Here is an 18,152-nt window from a genome sequence, read left to right on the forward strand (position 1 = left end):
TTGTGGGGTTTTAAAGGATTCAAAACTGATACTAAAATGGCTCTCATCCATGTAGACAGGTTTGTAATATGTCTATTTTATCTATGAAATACATTGTGAGACATGGTTTTGCATCAGTGTATGAATTTATGTTAGTGGCTAAAACAAAGTTTTCTTTGTTTCACCATTAACATATTACAGTTAAAGCTTACAGAGCAACAAATAGATACATTCCATCAATGCTGTGCATCCTGCAAACAGCTGTGCTCATGGAAACACTTCCACTTTTGACCACAGGGGCGCCAAAATCAACACAATATGAAAGGATCTTATAACTGCTTTAGGTGAACACCAGTCTGGTTTGTAGTAAACACAAATCACTTTGGACATCACGCACACTCTACACAGCCAGTATTGCCTCTTACCCTCAGGCCACAGATACAGAGCACCTAGACTAAGGACAAATAGAGCCCTGTCAAGATTTGTCCCGGCATCCATAAGACTTTTGAACACTTTTTGAACTGTCTCCTCTCTCTTTTAACACCTGGACTCTTTTTTTGAAACTATTATTTATTGCCCCCATCCCACATTAATAACTTATTTATTCACCAGGCTCAGCAAAGATTTTATTATCTGCCATATGTCGTGTGTGTGTGTGTGTGTGTGTGTGTGTGTGTGTGTGTGTGTGTGTGTGTGTTTGTTTATTGTATGTATTGTTGGGTATGGACACACCCTGCTGCTCCTCCACATGTGAAGTTCCTAAAAATAAAGTTCTTTGAATTGAATGTAGTATACAGACGCTAAATATGGGGAAAAAACACATACAAAATGTGTATATGGATGAGATTACATTTTGACAGGATCAAAGTTGTTGTTTGAATTTCTCTCTCCTCTGTTGAAGAAATGGTTTGTTAAAGCATTTATCCCTGTAACTGATCTGAACAGTCAGTGTTAAACAGATGTTAGTTGGAGGGATCTGCTCAGCAAAAAAACACCACTTTGATCATTTTGAAAGGTATTTGTGGTAGGGTTGTTTTGTTGACTCTAAAATTAGCCTTCCTTTTTCAAAAAGCACACAAAAATTGAGGCCCACCAGGCAGGTTGTCACCAGGTATAAATTGGGTAATCACATGCAGCATAATGGATGGTTTTGTCCCAAACATCGAGCAACAAAAAGGAAGTCGCATCAGGCGAGTGCACTATCCCATGACATGAAAGCCACAGTGTGCAGTGAGTGGTTCGTCTGATCTCCTCTGGAGTGCTCTCCCCGTCCCACTGTCACAACCTGGCTTTGTTTAAACTGCCTGGAGTGCCCACAGTGGGCCGGCTGCCTACGGATATCAGACTGTGAACACTTTCTGGCATCACAACTGCCTCCCGTTTTCGCCTAACAAAAATGCTCTCAGCAGCTTGAGCTCCAATTCAAAAGAGGAGGGTGTTTGGGCACTTGAGCAAGCAGCTGCCCAAAAAGGGTCCCTTCTCACTCAGAGAGTTTATGGGGAGAAGTGGAGCTGGGGATACAGAACCCACTTGGGACTTTGCCCAAGTGGGTTCTGAAGCTGAAGCCAAAAGGACATGCATAGAGGACAGGCATGGAGTTTAAGAGGTAATAGGACGATGAGGCACGGAAAATAAGGAGAGTTACAGATACGTCGGACTATGCACGCAAGAGCTGCCGGGGTACAGTGAACTATACTGAAGGACATAGTTACAGCATAGTTACATTTAAAACTATTTTACACAAAAATCTATATAAAAAATTAACATCATGCTGTATTGAAGAATACTTATAATTACTCATTAGAAAAATGATTTTGACTTCTTTTTTCAACCGGTGGAAGCCCCCCCTGCAGGCCATTAGAAACAATGCAGGTTTGAGACACTGTTAGCATCACTGCTGTTGCCTTAAGACAACTCAGCTGAAGTTTGCTGTAATTTTGGGAGTTTTTCCAGAATAAAGACATGTACATACAGTGCAGTGAAAAAATATTTGCCCCCTTCATAATTTATTTTATATTTCCATATTTGTCCCACTTAACTTTTTCAGATCTTCAAGCTAAATTGAATATAATACAATGAAAAGGCAAAGTCCTGAGTTGAATCTAACTGTGATGCTGGACCTTAAACAGGAGGTCGTGCCTGAAAGCTCCCTAATGTGGCTGAATCAAAGAAATTCTGCAAAGAAGAGCGGGCCAAAATTCCTCCACAGTGATGTGAAAGACTGGTCTCTAAATTTAGAAGCATTTGGTTGCTGCACAATCAGTTATAAGGTTAAGTGGGGCAAGTATGTTTCACATGGGTGATATAACCTTTATCCTTCAATAAAATAAATAATTTAAAACTCAGGCTGTCTCTGTCTTGCATTCAATTTTGTTTGAGTCTCCGAAACAATTAACAAATGTGAAAAAATAGAACAAATTGTGAAGGGAGCAAATACTATCCACTATACGTGACATATTGCCAATACCTGTGATTTTCGTATGTCAGCCACTGCATAGTTGCCTTGGGAGGTCCACGAGGACTCCTCAGTCACCTTAAAACCAGTTCCTGAGAGGTTGATCCTGAACCGCCCCTGGAAGAAGAGACAGAGACAAAGAGAATATAAATAAGAGAGAAAAGTATCAAAAGAAATATCAAAGAATACAAAAACCCAGCCTAGGGGTGGGATGTTTCAACGTTAAATATATATATATTTTTTTATCAAGCAAGCAAATTGTAATGTTTTGGGAAATTTAATGGAACATTTTAAATAATTAGAGGCATGAGCTGGTTATAAAATACTGAGTTATTTTTCCATGTCATACTTTAGCAATAGAGGTACAGGTGTAATTAATAACACTAATAACAACTGCATACCATTTAGGTCTGCTCTGAGGCATTCGTGCCCAGTGGAATTGTTTACTAAGACTCCTAATCGAGCAGTTAACCACCTGTTATGGGCTGTCCAATAAGTGTTGATGGTTAATGTAGTCAATTGAAGTTCTGTTTTTGAGCAGCATCTAAAGCAAGGCAGTATAGTTCTACCTTCCCTCCAACTACATCACTGTCATTTTAAATGAAGGTGCTGGATGCAGCAAGATTAACAGGTTTTACAGACTCAGCTTTTTCGGTCAATAAAGAGTGCACTGAGGAATGTATTGCTTCAGTCAACTACATTTACAATTAACAATGATTGGACATCCACATAAAAAGTTGTTGAATTTGTTTTTTTTTAATAGAACTGAGCCGTCATTAATGTTATTAGTTACACATACTATTCACAGCTGTTGTTGTTCTCACCTGTGGACAACGTGCTGCGCTGAAGCAGTCTCCAGCTGTAGCAAAAGGAATACTCTTTCCTTCACGGGTGACAGCAAACTGCCAATCTGTAGCTGAGAAACAAGAAACCAGCAAGCTTATCAGGTACATTGTGATTAAATATTCCTCGAAATCTGTGTCTTGCTACAAGACCTCAGATGAACTTTCATAATGATAGCCTACTCTTCCATAATGACTTGTGTTATTTAACTGGTCTAAATCCAGCCTTAGTTTTAGGGTCAGCCTAATGGCAATATCAGTATAATTTCATTCCATTTAATCCCTCCAAGCTCTGTAATTGTGTGTTGCTTAAATGAACCTTGAAGACATCTTGAGCCCATTAACCCTCGCGAGCACGGACATAATTAAATGGCAGAGGAAGTTGTTATTTGAGAGTAATGTAGAGTTAACACTGGCACAGGATGCTGTGTTGTGTGTGTGTGTGTGTGTGTGTGTGTGTGTGTGTGTGTGTGTACCAGCCACTCACTCATGATGTTCATCTTGCTGAGGTCCAGGCGAACTTTGGAGAAGGTGGTGATGCCAGCAGCGGTGTAGTCTCTCCGACAGTCGCAGTCCTCTCCTCTGGAGTCATTGGCTGGACACTGGGTGGGGTCATTGAGTCTAGGAAACACACACAAAAACACGCACAAATACCTTAGCTCAACTATACACTTGTATGGAATTTCTTCATTTACAGAGAAACAACAGTGCCAGGAGTCAGCTGGGTTTTGTAATGAAACAGGCTACTCTCATTGTTATCCTGTTAGCTGTTTACCTGAAGCCAAAGATCTCTGAAAAATTCTCCCCTTCTCCCGTTGTCAAGGTGATGTACTCCTGTGGAGTCTCTGTCTGCATTCCTGCACAGTAGACCTGAGGAGAAAAAGGCGGAGGAGGAGGAAAAGGAGAGGTGGCATCCAGAGGGAGGGAACCAGGGATGGAGGACAGAGATAGAGGGGGTAAGGTGGTAGAGAAAATATAGAAAAGTAGAGAAGAAGTGCAGATTGGGAAAGAAAGAACAATAATAGTTGTGTGGAGGTGAGGAAAAAGAAGAATATTTTTATGATGGCAATTACAAGCCCCATGAAATCCAGAAGCACAATGCAGACAATCCCTATAGATGATCGAGATGGCTGCTTCTTCAAAGTCCTTTCAAAGAATTTCCTTAGAGTGTTGTGAAATATTCTACATTTTACTGCAGCCCTGAACACCAAACTGCAGCACCAAATGTACTGAAAGCCTAATACATACAAATAGTTAAATGTTCTGTCAGTGACTGACCCTTGCACCTTGATTTAAAAAGTTGCCCCAGTGTCCTTAGAAGACAAAAATGTGTCAAAGGCACTGCCATAAAATTATATATTAATATTATTTTTTCAGTGTCACTGAATAAAATAATTTAACCAACTTCTCCCCTGATCACAACTATCAAATATTCTTCCATTTTCTAAATTTTAACCCCTTAAATGCCATTTTTCACATTCCAAATATTCTTTTATTTTTCAGATTTAAATACTTTAAAATGTCAATTTGTGTACATATTCCCTTTGTTGTTTTTTCATGAAACCAAACTTGAGTGTGTATACAAAATGTTATTTTTGTCACAGCCTCGGACATGTCAGTGATTAGTAACAACATGAAGTGTAGTGGTCCATTAGGGCTCGGTCAGACGGAGTGCATTTTAGCAGCATGGGAGTGAAGTGTTTTGCTTGCTGCTTTTGTGTTGTTAAGTGCCTCGTGATTCTGCAGGAGTGCCCTGAATGCCTCAAATTGAAAAAAAAAATCAACTCAGAGCAGAAAAGAGTCCGCATTTTTTCTTAACTGTCCGATCGAATGAATTGAGAGGCAAACCTGTCATCCAGACGAAGCTCCTGACCTATCTGGTGGTACACAGTTTATTACAGACATATATTGGGAGCTGAGATTGAATTTGCAGAAATTCAGAAAATAATTGTAGCCATGAAAAAATTAAAGCCATAAACAAAATTAAAAATAAAAAGCAAAAAATGTCTAGTGATGCACAAGGCTAATCTGAAATCTCAAGAGAGAAGTAATAAAAAAATACCTAATTTTCCCCCTCCCCATAAAACCTGTAATTCATAAACTGTGTTTAGTGCATTTGTCAGATAATAAGATATGTATAGACATATAATCTTACCTTGATTGCTTTTCCTTGAATATTGAGAAAGTGTTCGCTGTCTGGGAGGGGGCCGTTCACGCTCCGGACATCTTGACAGCTAGAAGGCAAATGGCCTTGGAGACACAAAAGAAGTAGAAATAAATAGCGACACAGTAGTGTTTATGCAAATATTTAACACGGTTCACTCTGGCTTTATACACACACATGTGCATGCATGCAAGCACGAATTTCAGAAGTTAAGTCAAGTGAGACAAATCGCTGCATCGAACCAAAGAAAACGAAAAGCTTCTCGCTCTTTGATGTCCCGTCCTGCCGTCAGGAAGTAAATACACTGGACAGTGAATCTTTGATGTTTGTCTCCGCTCATAAATATTTCACTAAAGGCCAAATATCTGAGCTGAATGGATCAAGTGAAGCCATACCTACAGTAAGACTGCAATTCAGGTTGCATTCAGTTGGCCTGTACTTAACCCTGGTAGGCTTGACCTGTGTTCAAAAAGCTCACAGTACTCACAGCTTGGATTCCTGCAGACTTGTCTGGCCTCTGGCATGGCGTCTTGAGCACACCTATGGCTTTCCTGACCATCTGTGGACACACACTGCACCGTCCTCTCCATCACCCCATCACCACAGCCTGCTGAACACTGGAGGGGAGGAGAACCATGACAGTGTGAAAATCAGACTTGTGGATGACAGTCAGTGGCAAGAAAATGCATGTGCATGTAATTTTTTGTAATGTGAACACACAATTATTTCTCATTATACTATGACACAATTTCAAAGTAAAGGTACAATGATCTTTATGTCAGGCAAACGTTATTTATGTGAAAGAAAACCTTGAAAGCTTGTGTATAAAAAAGAATTGTGAATATATGATATGAATTGTAGTGCATTTTTTTTCCTACCAAATCTGCAAAAGTAAGCACATTTCCTTCCACTGCTGTTATGTGAATATTAGGAGTTGACCGCAAAAAATTGAAATTTGGACAAAAAAATACAGAAGATGAGTTTGACTCATTTATTAACATGACAGTAAGTCTTTGCTAAATCACAAATTAATTTTAAAGGAGGATTTAATGGAATCTAGGGGTGAGATTGCTGACAGCAAACAGCAGAACACAGCCCTCTCCCTTTCCAAGCGTGTTGAAGAAACCATATAAAAATGGAAAAAGTGTACATAAACATATATACGGTTGGTTTGTCAATTCTGGGCTACGGTAGAAACATGGCAGTGGAACATGGCCGATAAAGGGCTCATTGTCAGCTAACAGAAAGACATGGATAATTAGTTTCAGGTTAATATACACTCATAAAAACCAGTGGTGGGATGTCACTATGTACATTTACTCAAGCACTGTACTTAAGTTCAATTTTGAGGTACTTGTACAATACTTAAGTATTTCCATTTTATGTAACTTTATACTTACTCCAATACATTTCAAGGCAAATACTGCAGTTTTTATTCCACTTCATTTAGCTGCCAGCTTTAGTTACTTTTCAGGTCGAAATTTATCAAAACATGATCAGTTTAAAGTGATTAGAAATTTTTTAAATTAAACTTCATAGCACTGTGTCAAGTAGTTACATGGAGCCCTATCTTAATTAAAAATGGTGGTCAATACAAATAATCTAATAATATACTTGGAATATATATAACAATCTGAGTGGGGACATTCTACATAACGAGTACTTTTACTTTTGATACTTTGAGTACATTTTGATGCTGATTGTAGTGGAGTTATTTTTACGGTGTGGTATTAGTACTTTTACTAAGTAAAAAGTGTCTGAATACTGCCACCACTGATAAAAACATGAATATTACTTTCCCTTTCTGACAATAGATGTCCTAAATCCTACATGCTGCCCCTTCAAGTTTTTATTTTCACAAATCTTATGGTTATTTTTAAGGAAATTAAGACTAAAACGATGCACGTTGCACCTTGACAAAATGCTGATAAATGACTGGACGATGTTAGAACCATGGACTCGCTCACCAGTCCCCAGATTCCAACCCTCCACTCCTGTGGCGACGGGCACGGGTCCAAATTACAAGGCATGTAGCTCTCAGGGGGGGTGCCGGGGCAGTTGGACAAAGACTGATGGCCGTACTCATAGTTGTCATTCTCCACATGCACCTCGCTGCAGGAGATCAGACGCTGGCGGTAGCCCTGACCACAGCTGGCTGAACACTGGACGAGAGAATAAATCATGAAATAACTACAGTATTCCACACAGGAAACACGGGTTATTTCTGTTATTTCCACATCTCTGGATTTGAAGATTCTTTTTCAAGAGTAAAGTACTGCCTATTCAGAGCAAACTGACTTTTTTACAACTATGAATTTAAAGTGGGAGTACATCATTCCAATGGTAACTCTCACCTCAGTCCATTCCCCTGTGATCCAGATCAGCTCACAGGCGTGGCCATTACAGCTCTCTATGTCTGGAGGTCTGATCTGGTTCACGCAGTACATATCATGGACCTCCTGCTGGTTGTGGTCCACACACTGCAAGGCTCGCCGCCGGTGGCCCACTCCACAAGACTTACTGCACTGTAGAGGAGAAAAGACAGATACTGGCCTTTTACACAGACGGTAAATCATGTATGAGTGTTATTCTGAGAAAAAAAGTTTTTTCACTGTATCAGTGCATTGGGAATGAATAGATAAACAGTTTGAGATTTGTGCCTTTTTGTGTAGCAGTACCTTCACCACATGGGACTACAGCGTAAAGATGTCAAAACAGTAGATAAGAGCTGGGAGAGCACAGTGCTGTTGAGCACAAGAACCTGAGCCGAGGACATGGCCAAGTCTTGAGAAGAGATTATACTACATCTAACTCCTGAAACAGTTTACAGTCCATGCCAACAATGTGTCTGATGAAAGGTCAGAGCAGAAACTCACTAGCAGTTGGCGGGTGCGCACTGTTCCCCAAAAGACAAGAATATCACAATACAGTCACTGCTTTAACTAAACACGTCTGATCAAGCCAGACCAACCCATGATCTGTTCTGTTAACAAATAAATAAAATAAAAACAGACATTTTGCCACAATAAATCTTTCAAATCACCTCTGACATGTTCTGTCATTAACAGCTAATCACAACATGCAATAGTGATGACGAAAGCCCTCCTTTACATGCGGCTACATGAGTTATAACTGGAGAATATGAAATTGATGTGGTGCGGGTTGATTGATGTTTGTCTGTTAAAAATAATTTAAACAGTTTATCAATTGAAAATGAAGAAGTCGACAGAAAGAAAAAAGGTGCTTATAAATGTTTACAGGAAATGCTGTCATGACAATGGGACAAGATAGGCTTGGGCGGTAGAACGGTACATTGGGGAGTGATTATGGAGGAGGTATGATTTTTATTTGTGTCTTTTTATTAAACAAACAGAGAAATGCAGTTTTTGTGTATGTAGTGCACTTCAGCCTCCACTAGAGGTCAGTCTCTAGGCAGCTTAGCTGAGAAACATGGTGACTTACAACTATAATGACGAGTCACAGAAAATGGTGTTTTGGGGGCACTTTTCATTAGGTTAGCATTAGCCTTGGGCCAGATTTTGGCATAGGAAGCATTCTAAAATTTGTCAGTTTCTCCTGACTGCAAGAAAACAGTCTTTGTGGAAATGAAAAGAGACAAAACACACTGGCTGAAATGCAGTCTAAAAACGTATCTGCTATCGTATGTCGACGATTTAGCTTTTAAACCCCAGAAATATTGGCCCTTGCCCCCAGAAGCTAAATAGTTGTCAGACACATAGCTGATGGGCTCTGATCTGGTTCTAGCTGTTCGCTCATTCTGTTTATGCTAAGCTAAACTTACATTTTCCTGGCTTAAGCTTCGTATCAAACATATAGAGAAAAAAAGAGAAAAAAGGGGAGGAAGTGTATTTGTAAATGGTGTTGCTATGAAAGTGGTGTCCTTAGATTATGTGTTTAAAGCCATAGAACCACCTGTATGTCTTACCACATCCAGGTCCATGTAGTAAATCAACTGTTACGACATTCAATCTGTGAGAGACGGAAGCTAAGCACTAAGCATTTTAGCAAGAGCTCAGAGAGGCTTCCACTTGCGTCAGAAACACTCTGTGCTGCTACAAAAGCAGCCAAGCCCAGCTGGTCTTCATCACTCTTAATATGTTCAACACTGTCAAACAACTGAAATACCTGGAACTGCTATTGTGAGCTGTGCTGCTGCTGTACTTCGCACGAATGAAACCAACATGAGTTTCAGTATGTTTTGGTAATATAGACGGTAGACAAAACTTTGAGCTAATTTATTCAATTCAAGGTACATTAGGACTGTAGAATGAAGCTTTGTGTCCAGACAAGTAAACTGTTGGTGTTAGGCATCATCTCCGATTTGTGGAGATTGACTGCTGTGTATATAGTGTATAAAACACATAGGCATGTTAACCCGTGCCAGGTGAACTGCTGTAATTACTTCCAGCTGTTAATTGGGACTCCCAGGCAGGGAGCTCCAAACACTTCTCCACACTAATTAGACTCTCCGTTCAGAGGAGACATTTCATGCTGCTCAGTGACCCAGATTCAACATTGCTTGAACACAGTGAAGAAGAAACTCCTGCTGCAGCTGCCTGTTCTCATAATCCCAACCCTCTACAAGGATCTGTAGCCTCGAGCCTATAGAAACTGAATGTTACTCAGCAGGAATGTACCCATTAAATATAGCTCAGGTATGGCTGCAAACAATACTCTTTAACTTTGGATGTTCTGTGGATTAGAACAGATGAATAATAGATAACAGTATTCATACACTTTTAAAAATATTACATTTAAAATAATACAAATAATATAAAAAGTCAGGGCTGTCACAAATAACATGTTAATTTTGATGAATTGATGGTGTCTGACCTAATGCACCACTGAACATACAACCCTCCAAGTAAAGTACAGTACATAATATTCTCATGAGCCACTCATCTTCCACAATATATGAGATTGATTTAGATGAGTATATCACAAAGCATGTAATTAATTAAAATATGTTTAATTGCTTGACTGCTCTAGAATTTTTTTTTTTACTTTTACCTCCATGTAAATGTTGTTTCACATCACTTTGTCAATAACATACAATATCCCTGACTAAAATATTATTAACAAGAGTCAAAACCTGAGCTAAGCTCCTTTAAGTGTAGTTTGATGACATTCAAAAGTGCACAAAACACAACCTCCAAACTTTCATCACGTTGTCAATCAAATATGCTTAAATCCTGATTGGTGCAGAGCTGTATGTGACCCACCTACTTTAACCAGTGTGAGCAAAGATTTTCCCTAAAGAAATAAATAAATGTAATAAAGACCCATCTCTCGTGAGAAATAACACTTTGGCAGAAAATTGTGTGTGTTGTTTTAGTTTCATGTCAAATAAGCTGACTGAAAATCAAATAGGTTCCCTTAAAGGCCCTTCAGTCTAACTTTAAAGTAGCAAAATGTAGTTTAATGTTCAGATAATTTACGTCCATGTCTCACATGTGTGCATTGACTTTATTTTTCAGCTAATTAGCGAATTAGCATAGCAACCCAGCATTAAGAAAGGAATTATCCATTTTACGAGACATCGGCTGTGTTGGAGAAAGAAAAAAAAAGCTCGATCATCTGATTTTCATAAGCGCCATACAGCAGCAGCAGCTCTCCTCCTCTCCTCCCCTCTGGCCTCCTGACAGCACTGAGTGCCTCACAATCATACTGGCGACTCATACTTCACATGACAGAGCAAATTAATCCCGGTGAAGTGGTACAACGACTTGTTTGAGACAGGTTGCCCGCTTACCGCCTGCCAGTCTCCTTCTCTCCAGCGGTACCGGGAGGGGCAATCAGCGGCGCGGCAGCTCTGGCTGGACGCCGGTCTGGAGCGCTGAGAGCAGCCGTTCTCCTGCGGGCTCCGTCGGTCTCCGACCTGGCAGAACACCTCCCGGCGCTGGACGCCGTCGCCACAAGATGCTGAGCACTGAAAGCAGGACAGATAAGTACTTTTAGACTACTTTAATGACTCCTTTTAAATGTGTTAATTCACTGCAGTCAACTTATTTCTGTTATTATATCGTCACCCTGTTAAAATAATCGCTCAAAACTAATTTTTTCAAGTTTTGCAGGAAAAAACTTCACCAAAAGTGTAACATATGACATTTATTGATCATTTCACTCAAAAAGGATGTAACAAAGGATGGCTATTGGCAAAGTAATAACACTGTGTGTAAATTATGTAACTTTAGAGAAATAAATGACTTAGGCATTTTTTTACACATGCCTTTGTGACTTAAGCAAGACATGGTAACACTTTATTTTGAAGGTGTCTACGAGGTGTCTAAGAGTGGCACAAGCCTGTCAGAAACATGACATGACAAGTATCATGAGCATTAATGTTACTTCAAAGTGTCATTAATGTTCATGACACATCCCATGTCATGTTTATGACACGCTCATGTCACTCTTATGTAGACACCTTCAAAATAAAGTGTTACCTATAGTGTCAACACACTGATAAACTAAACTGATAACTAAACAATCTCCCTCTAGCTCTTCTTTGCTGGGTTCTTATCTGATGCCTATGAATATGGCAAATTGTCAAAGAAGTGATGACCTCAAAGGGGTAAAATCACATGATCTGATCAAATGAGGATGTAGGCGATTTTAACATAGGTGGCCGGCGTCATGAGGAGATGATTTAGGCAAAAAAACAAAAGAATTTGACAAAAAATTACTTAGGCGATTATTTTAACAGTGTGACGATATGACTCTCGTGATACATATTAAGCCCTGTGAGTTTGTTTGCTAGCTTGGATATTTTTTACCTACTGTATGAAATTTGTCAATTAATTTAAGGTAATATACTGGTCTAAAACCAACATATATTTCATTGTTATTTTTTACTTCTCATTTAATTACACACATTCTGTCTAAATGTCTCTGTTACTGAATAACAGAATATAATATATGAATATAATGTTTTCTGTACTTAGCAAAGTATGAAACATTGGTATTTTAACTGTTATTTTAACAATATAGGCCTAAATGTATTACACACTACACATTTTGCAATGATTGAATAACTGCATTATCACCTCCACGTTCATATTAAATATTATTATATGGTTTATGTTAAAAGATTTGTTTGTTTTTTTTACAGAAATGTGAAAAGGTTCAAGTCGGAGCCTGGAAAGAATAGTTTTGTGAAACTTTGCAGCAGTGTTTCTGATGAAAGCATTTCTTTTCTGCTGTCATATGGAACACATTTCTACAGAAAACACAGAATGAGAGGTAGATGATGAATCTGATTTGTTTTCTGCCAATTCTGTTCAGCCGTTAGCCAGATGAATGAAAAATCACATCATACAAGCAATGCAAACGTTTCATATCCTAACTTAAAACTTTTTAAAAATGTGTTTGGATGTGATATTTAACAGTAACTATCTTGTGTCTCTTTTCCAACAGAAGATGATTCTATACAACCTGCATATCAGTGATGTTAAAGGGATTATTTAGATTTCTTTGAAGTATAGTTGTATGAGGTATTTCTCCATAGTCACAGTAGATGGTGGTCAGAATTCTCCCAGTTTGGAGAATACCAATGCAAAGGTGCAGTATTTGATACTGGAGAAAGATAGTTGATTTTTGAGTCTTTATCCAAGGTCATCCAATACTGTTTGTTTTGGATTGATAGCAGGGACATTGACACCAACCAATGCCTCGATATCTGACTACCTTTCTCCACAATCACCTAGTGGCATGCAGTGGTAGACCAGCAGCTTCTACATTCTATACAGATAGATACAATTACTTTTTTGTGGTGGCTTTAAAGAGGGCATATAATATATAACATCTTGTTAATATAGCATACACTTAAACTGATTCAACAGATTTTTTTGTTTTGCTGATTTCCCCATCCACAGCAGTACATTTCTTAGCATCTGTGTCTTACTCCTGTCTGCTAGGTTATACACTGAACTTGAATAAGTTTGTCAAACAACACCACTTGAGAAAAGCTGAACTATCTCTTTAAGGTATTGCAAATGAATGGCATAATGTATACATAATAATAGATGCAAAATTCAGCTTTGAAGTTATGTGTTTTGTGATTACAATATCACAAAGAGTATCACACTTTTTAAGTCTCTGTGTACATGAGAAAGACTAAAACCAGCCTCTTAACTGCTCATATTTTTGCAGGTTACCTGTTGTTTACTAAGTGATAAACATAAACAGAAGATCAAGCTGCGGTTCCAGAGTTTCTACATGAATCTACAGAAATATCCATTCAAATGTGGCACAACTTTACATATTTCACTGTGTATTATCTGCCATGCTGTTTCAGCACTTGAACTACTGCTGCATCATGGGTAAACATGCTTTATTTGACTCGTGAGCAGTATCATTTTCTCCTGGCATGTGTCCCGCTCCACAGCTGTTGAGAGCAAACGCACATCCTCTCTGCCGTGTGGAACACAGATGTGGCTCTGTGCTCGGACTCTCGGCCAGTGGGGCAAAAAAGAGGACACGAGAAAAGAGAGAGGGAAAAAGAGAGACATAGAGAGGAAAGGGAGGGAAAGAAAAAGGCACCCGATGGGGCTCTCCAGCAGCCCAGGTGCACGTTGTGAGTGTGTCTGGCATGATGACGTTAGTGGATCGCCGGCATTCAAAGAAAAAGACCAACATGTGGTTCCCATTGGGGAAGCAGAAGATAGAGAGGGGGAAAGTGAAAAGAGAGAAAGAGGGCTTGAAAGAAGAAGTGATCAGTTGGGAAAAGAGCAACAGTGAGAGAGAGGATAAAAGGGTTATAGAGAAGAGAAAATATAGACATGAGAGGGCTATATTAACACTGGCTGAACATCAGTTAAGCTTTGATCAAGGAGTGCTCATCTCTCCTGCTGTAACACTTACTGTACTGTGAAGCTACAGCCTCAGCCCACACTACCTCAAACCCCCCGTTAGCAGCCGGCTCAGGTCTGTGCTGTGAACCACCACGTGATGTGTAAAAGCACCCTGACTTAGTTAGTGGCCTGGCATGGTGTGTAAACACAGTCAGCTTTAGCTGCAGATGTTTTCACACATATGCACATACTTGGCAGCAAGCTGGTACGCATTAAGCGGGAAGAAAAGCTTACATGTCTGGCAGCGTGAGAACAAGAGTGGTAGAGGAGGGTTTTATAGCAGGGTCACAGAGTCCTACCTCTCCCCAGCTGCCAGTCTTCCACTTGGGACATCGACCACCTCTGCAGCGCCTCTGCTTGCTGGGTTTGGGGGACAGATGCTGGCAGCTTTCCTCTGGGACGGGGCGGCCTGAGCCGGTCACGCAGCTCACCTTACGGGACTTGAACCCTCTTCCACAAGAGGCAGAGCACTGCAGGAGGTCAAAGGGAAAAACAAGTGAAATTCAAATCAAGAGGTATGTTTTGTGTTAAAAGTCAGACCGTGAAAAAGTACATTCCAAAGCAATGAAATTCTTATTATGGTTTCATTATTTTTAAGTTGCCATTATTCAAATCAAACAGCATGACTGGGATTCATAATGCACATCATTTGTTAAATGTCAGACTTAATTGAATCTGCGTGAAAAGTACAGCACAGCAGCTATAATGAATTAGTATTTATTGAAAAGATAAAAGTTGATCACTTGACTCAAAAACTATTAAAAAAAAACGTGATATGAGAGTTCCACGTGGGGCAGCAGGTCCAATGGCAAAGCGCCCCCGTTCAACCCGGCAGCAGTTTGTTTCACCTCCGGGTTCAACGAGTTACTGGGAGTCTTACTCGATTTGACAGGCAGGCAGGCAGGCAGACACACACACACACACACACACACACATACACAGCAGAGTTACAGGAGGGAGTGGAGAAGGGCTGGGCTGTGCTCGGATAATCAAAGGGGGCGTTGCATGTGGGGATGGATGGGAAGTGACAGGCTCAGAGTTGAACGAGTATGCGGCGCAGCGTGTGGTGCTGTCCTGACCAGCAAGGGACTGTAGTGGACAGGAACATGCTGTGACCTCTCACCTCATTCAGGGGGAGAACGGCTCACAAAATGCTTATTCTCACTTTTTACTCCCAGTTTGGTTTGTAATGTGCTGGATTTATTGGAATGTCAATTAATAAAAGATGAAAAATGTTATGATTCAGTTTGTTTTTTTGCCACGAAATAAAGAAACGGAGTTGTATCAACTGTGTGAATCTTATGCAGATGTAAATAAGAACAACACTGTGTTGATTATGTCTGTCTCTCTCAAAAGATTGTATTTTTAATGGTACTGCCTGACATGAACACAATATAAAGGAACACATTTGTGCTGAGAGAAAGTGGGTCATCACATGGGAAACTGGGCTTTCCAGTAAAGGTTCAAGTCATTAAAGGAAAGCATTTAAAATCTCAGGCTCTCTTCCAGACTGTTCCTTTCAAACAGGTCATTCCTCTAAAGTTTTATATACTTTTTTACAAGGGCGTCCCTGCTGTTGTAATGTGCTGAAATGCCCTCAGAATACCTTCCAGAATCAGTACAAATGGGTTAAATTAAAACACCATGTGTATCAGTTCCCCCCATTCAAGGATCATAAAGTTTGCCCACAAGTTCTCCGGGGTTCTGTAATTATCCACAGCGCACGAATACAAACTGCTCGTACATACTTAAACAATAAATATAAACACTTTTATTTGCATCAGTTTTATTTGTAGGAAGTAGATCGGGTCGTCTACTAACTGCAGGTCGGTAGTTCAATCCCTGCTGTCCACATGTCAAAGGGTTGCATCAACTGAACCATGTTGCTGATGGGCAGGTAAGAGCCTTGCATGGCATCTCTAGTGTGCATGTGTATGAACTGGTGAATGAGCACTGTAAAGCGTTTCATATGTTAAAGAAGAGGTTCTGAATCTGTTTCCCTAAAGACAGCGAATATACCAGGGACCCCCTTGAGCGCCCCTTTGAATAAATTCATGTAGCCCATTTTTTACACTGTTTTAGTCTTAGTTATGTGAAAGAACACCACAAGAGAAACAATTATAAAGATATTGCAATAGATATGTATTCTGTATAAAGAACCTAAGAGTTAAAGATTTGTGAGAGTAATAATAATATGAATTGATCGGATTCATATAGCGCATTTGAAGATACTCAAAGTCACTTTACACTGAATAACCTTTTTAGAGTTTTTTGTATCATGGTAATTCAAAGAAATTAATGGGAAAACTTTTTATAGACCCCTGGTCGACGCTTTGAGAATCACTGTGTTAAAAGGTATAACATGCAGGATTTTCCTGAAAAATAATGTATAGTATATGTACATACAATGTGTATCAATTATCCATCTCAGTCATCACTCAAGACCCTGCCCTCTGCCTTTATTTTCTCTTCTTTTTATTTTGCTGTCTTGGGGGCTTTTCTGGGAGTCACCCTAAAAACACAAAGCTACAAAAACAGTGGGCACTGCGCCAAATAAAGTAAATATAGCAATTATAGCGAGGGGGAACGCCAGCGTACAGAGCTCGTATCAAAAGGAGAATTTTGTATTGGCTTTCACTTGCGTCATAGCGTATACGCCAAGTTTAAATGTTGTGTCTACAAACACGAAAACGACAATTCCTGCATAATATACCTTTAAGGTAGAGCGTTAAATAAATGCATTTGCTATTCACCATAATGCTACATGTAATTTAAACAGTGTCAATCACCAGTCTGATCCGTTCAAACTGCCTTTAGTACACAAAGAGTGATCACAATCCATGGAATTGGAGATAGAAAATGCTTAATTCAAATCATGTAACTTTAGGTATAAAGATCTAGACAGGCAAAGCATCGGTGAGCACAAGTGAAATGAACCCCCAACTTTTCAATGTCAGCATAATGTTCGGGAATCCTATTCAACTGTTTTGTTGGTTTTTTTCCCCCCGGAATATCAGCAGTTTCCCAGAAGTCTGTCTGTGCTGATGGGATGAACCGGGAAGGGGCCCCTCCCCAGATCAAACGTGACCTTTGACCCACCAATACACCACTGCATTGTCTTGCTGACAGACCCCCTCATTCGAGTCACTGTCACTGGCCCCCTTATTGGTACACTGTCATCAACTTGCATTAGACCGGAGTAGAGGGGCCTGACAGAAAGGGGTAAAGGGCACTGGCAACTTCATAGCGGAGCACGCGTCACCAGGCGTCCCAGAAAAAAGCCGGGGTAGGCATTAAGAGTGAATGAACACAGTAAATGAAACGGGAGGAATACTGAGGCTTTGTCACATGGGACAAAGCTTTACCTTGACGGAAAGAGCTTTGAACTCCTGACACAGACGGCAAAAGCACGATTGCTCAAAGAGGTCAGCAGAGGCCCTGACTACTTAAAATAACAAGGATATTGCTCAGTGATTTGTGCGTTTTCATTCATGAAAAACATGGGGGGAGGACTGCTTGATAAGCTATTGGCAAGGCCTCTCTTTTTAAATCTTTAAAAGTGAAAAGGTAACACTAAATAATATAGGACACTTCCTTATTGACAAACGCACTGTAATTACCATAAAGCAGGAGTTGGTAATCTTGAGTTAAACACTTCATTATAGGGCTTAGCAGCACGACTACAGTGTTGCAAGTGGAGAGGCTATTGGCGTAATGAATGTTGTTAGAGGTTAGTACTTTCATCATCAGTTATCTTGGTTTCTGACTTTTTGTGGACAACCAGTTTGTGTAAGTTGACAGTGAATAAGAAGAAATTATTTTAATTTTTCTTTGTTTGCATA

At 39.8% G+C, this 18,152-nt stretch overlaps 1 protein-coding gene across 1 annotated transcript in view; it reads right to left on the bottom strand.

Annotated features, from left to right (window-relative positions):
• Positions 1–18,152, bottom strand: part of LOC131966925 (A disintegrin and metalloproteinase with thrombospondin motifs 9-like) — a 50,743-nt gene that overhangs the window by 582 nt on the left and 32,009 nt on the right. The window contains exons 29-38 of the mRNA XM_059328608.1: positions 14,610–14,780; positions 11,214–11,390; positions 7,795–7,965; positions 7,408–7,602; positions 5,928–6,057; positions 5,432–5,526; positions 4,052–4,146; positions 3,764–3,897; positions 3,259–3,350; positions 2,447–2,551 (exon numbers count right to left, since the gene is read on the bottom strand). Coding sequence (XP_059184591.1) covers positions 2,447–2,551; positions 3,259–3,350; positions 3,764–3,897; positions 4,052–4,146; positions 5,432–5,526; positions 5,928–6,057; positions 7,408–7,602; positions 7,795–7,965; positions 11,214–11,390; positions 14,610–14,780 — 1,365 coding nt within the window. The remainder of the gene's footprint in view (positions 1–2,446; positions 2,552–3,258; positions 3,351–3,763; positions 3,898–4,051; positions 4,147–5,431; positions 5,527–5,927; positions 6,058–7,407; positions 7,603–7,794; positions 7,966–11,213; positions 11,391–14,609; positions 14,781–18,152) is intronic.

Source organism: Centropristis striata, chromosome 3, assembly GCF_030273125.1.
Source record: "Centropristis striata isolate RG_2023a ecotype Rhode Island chromosome 3, C.striata_1.0, whole genome shotgun sequence".
NCBI lineage: Eukaryota > Metazoa > Chordata > Actinopteri > Perciformes > Serranidae > Centropristis > Centropristis striata.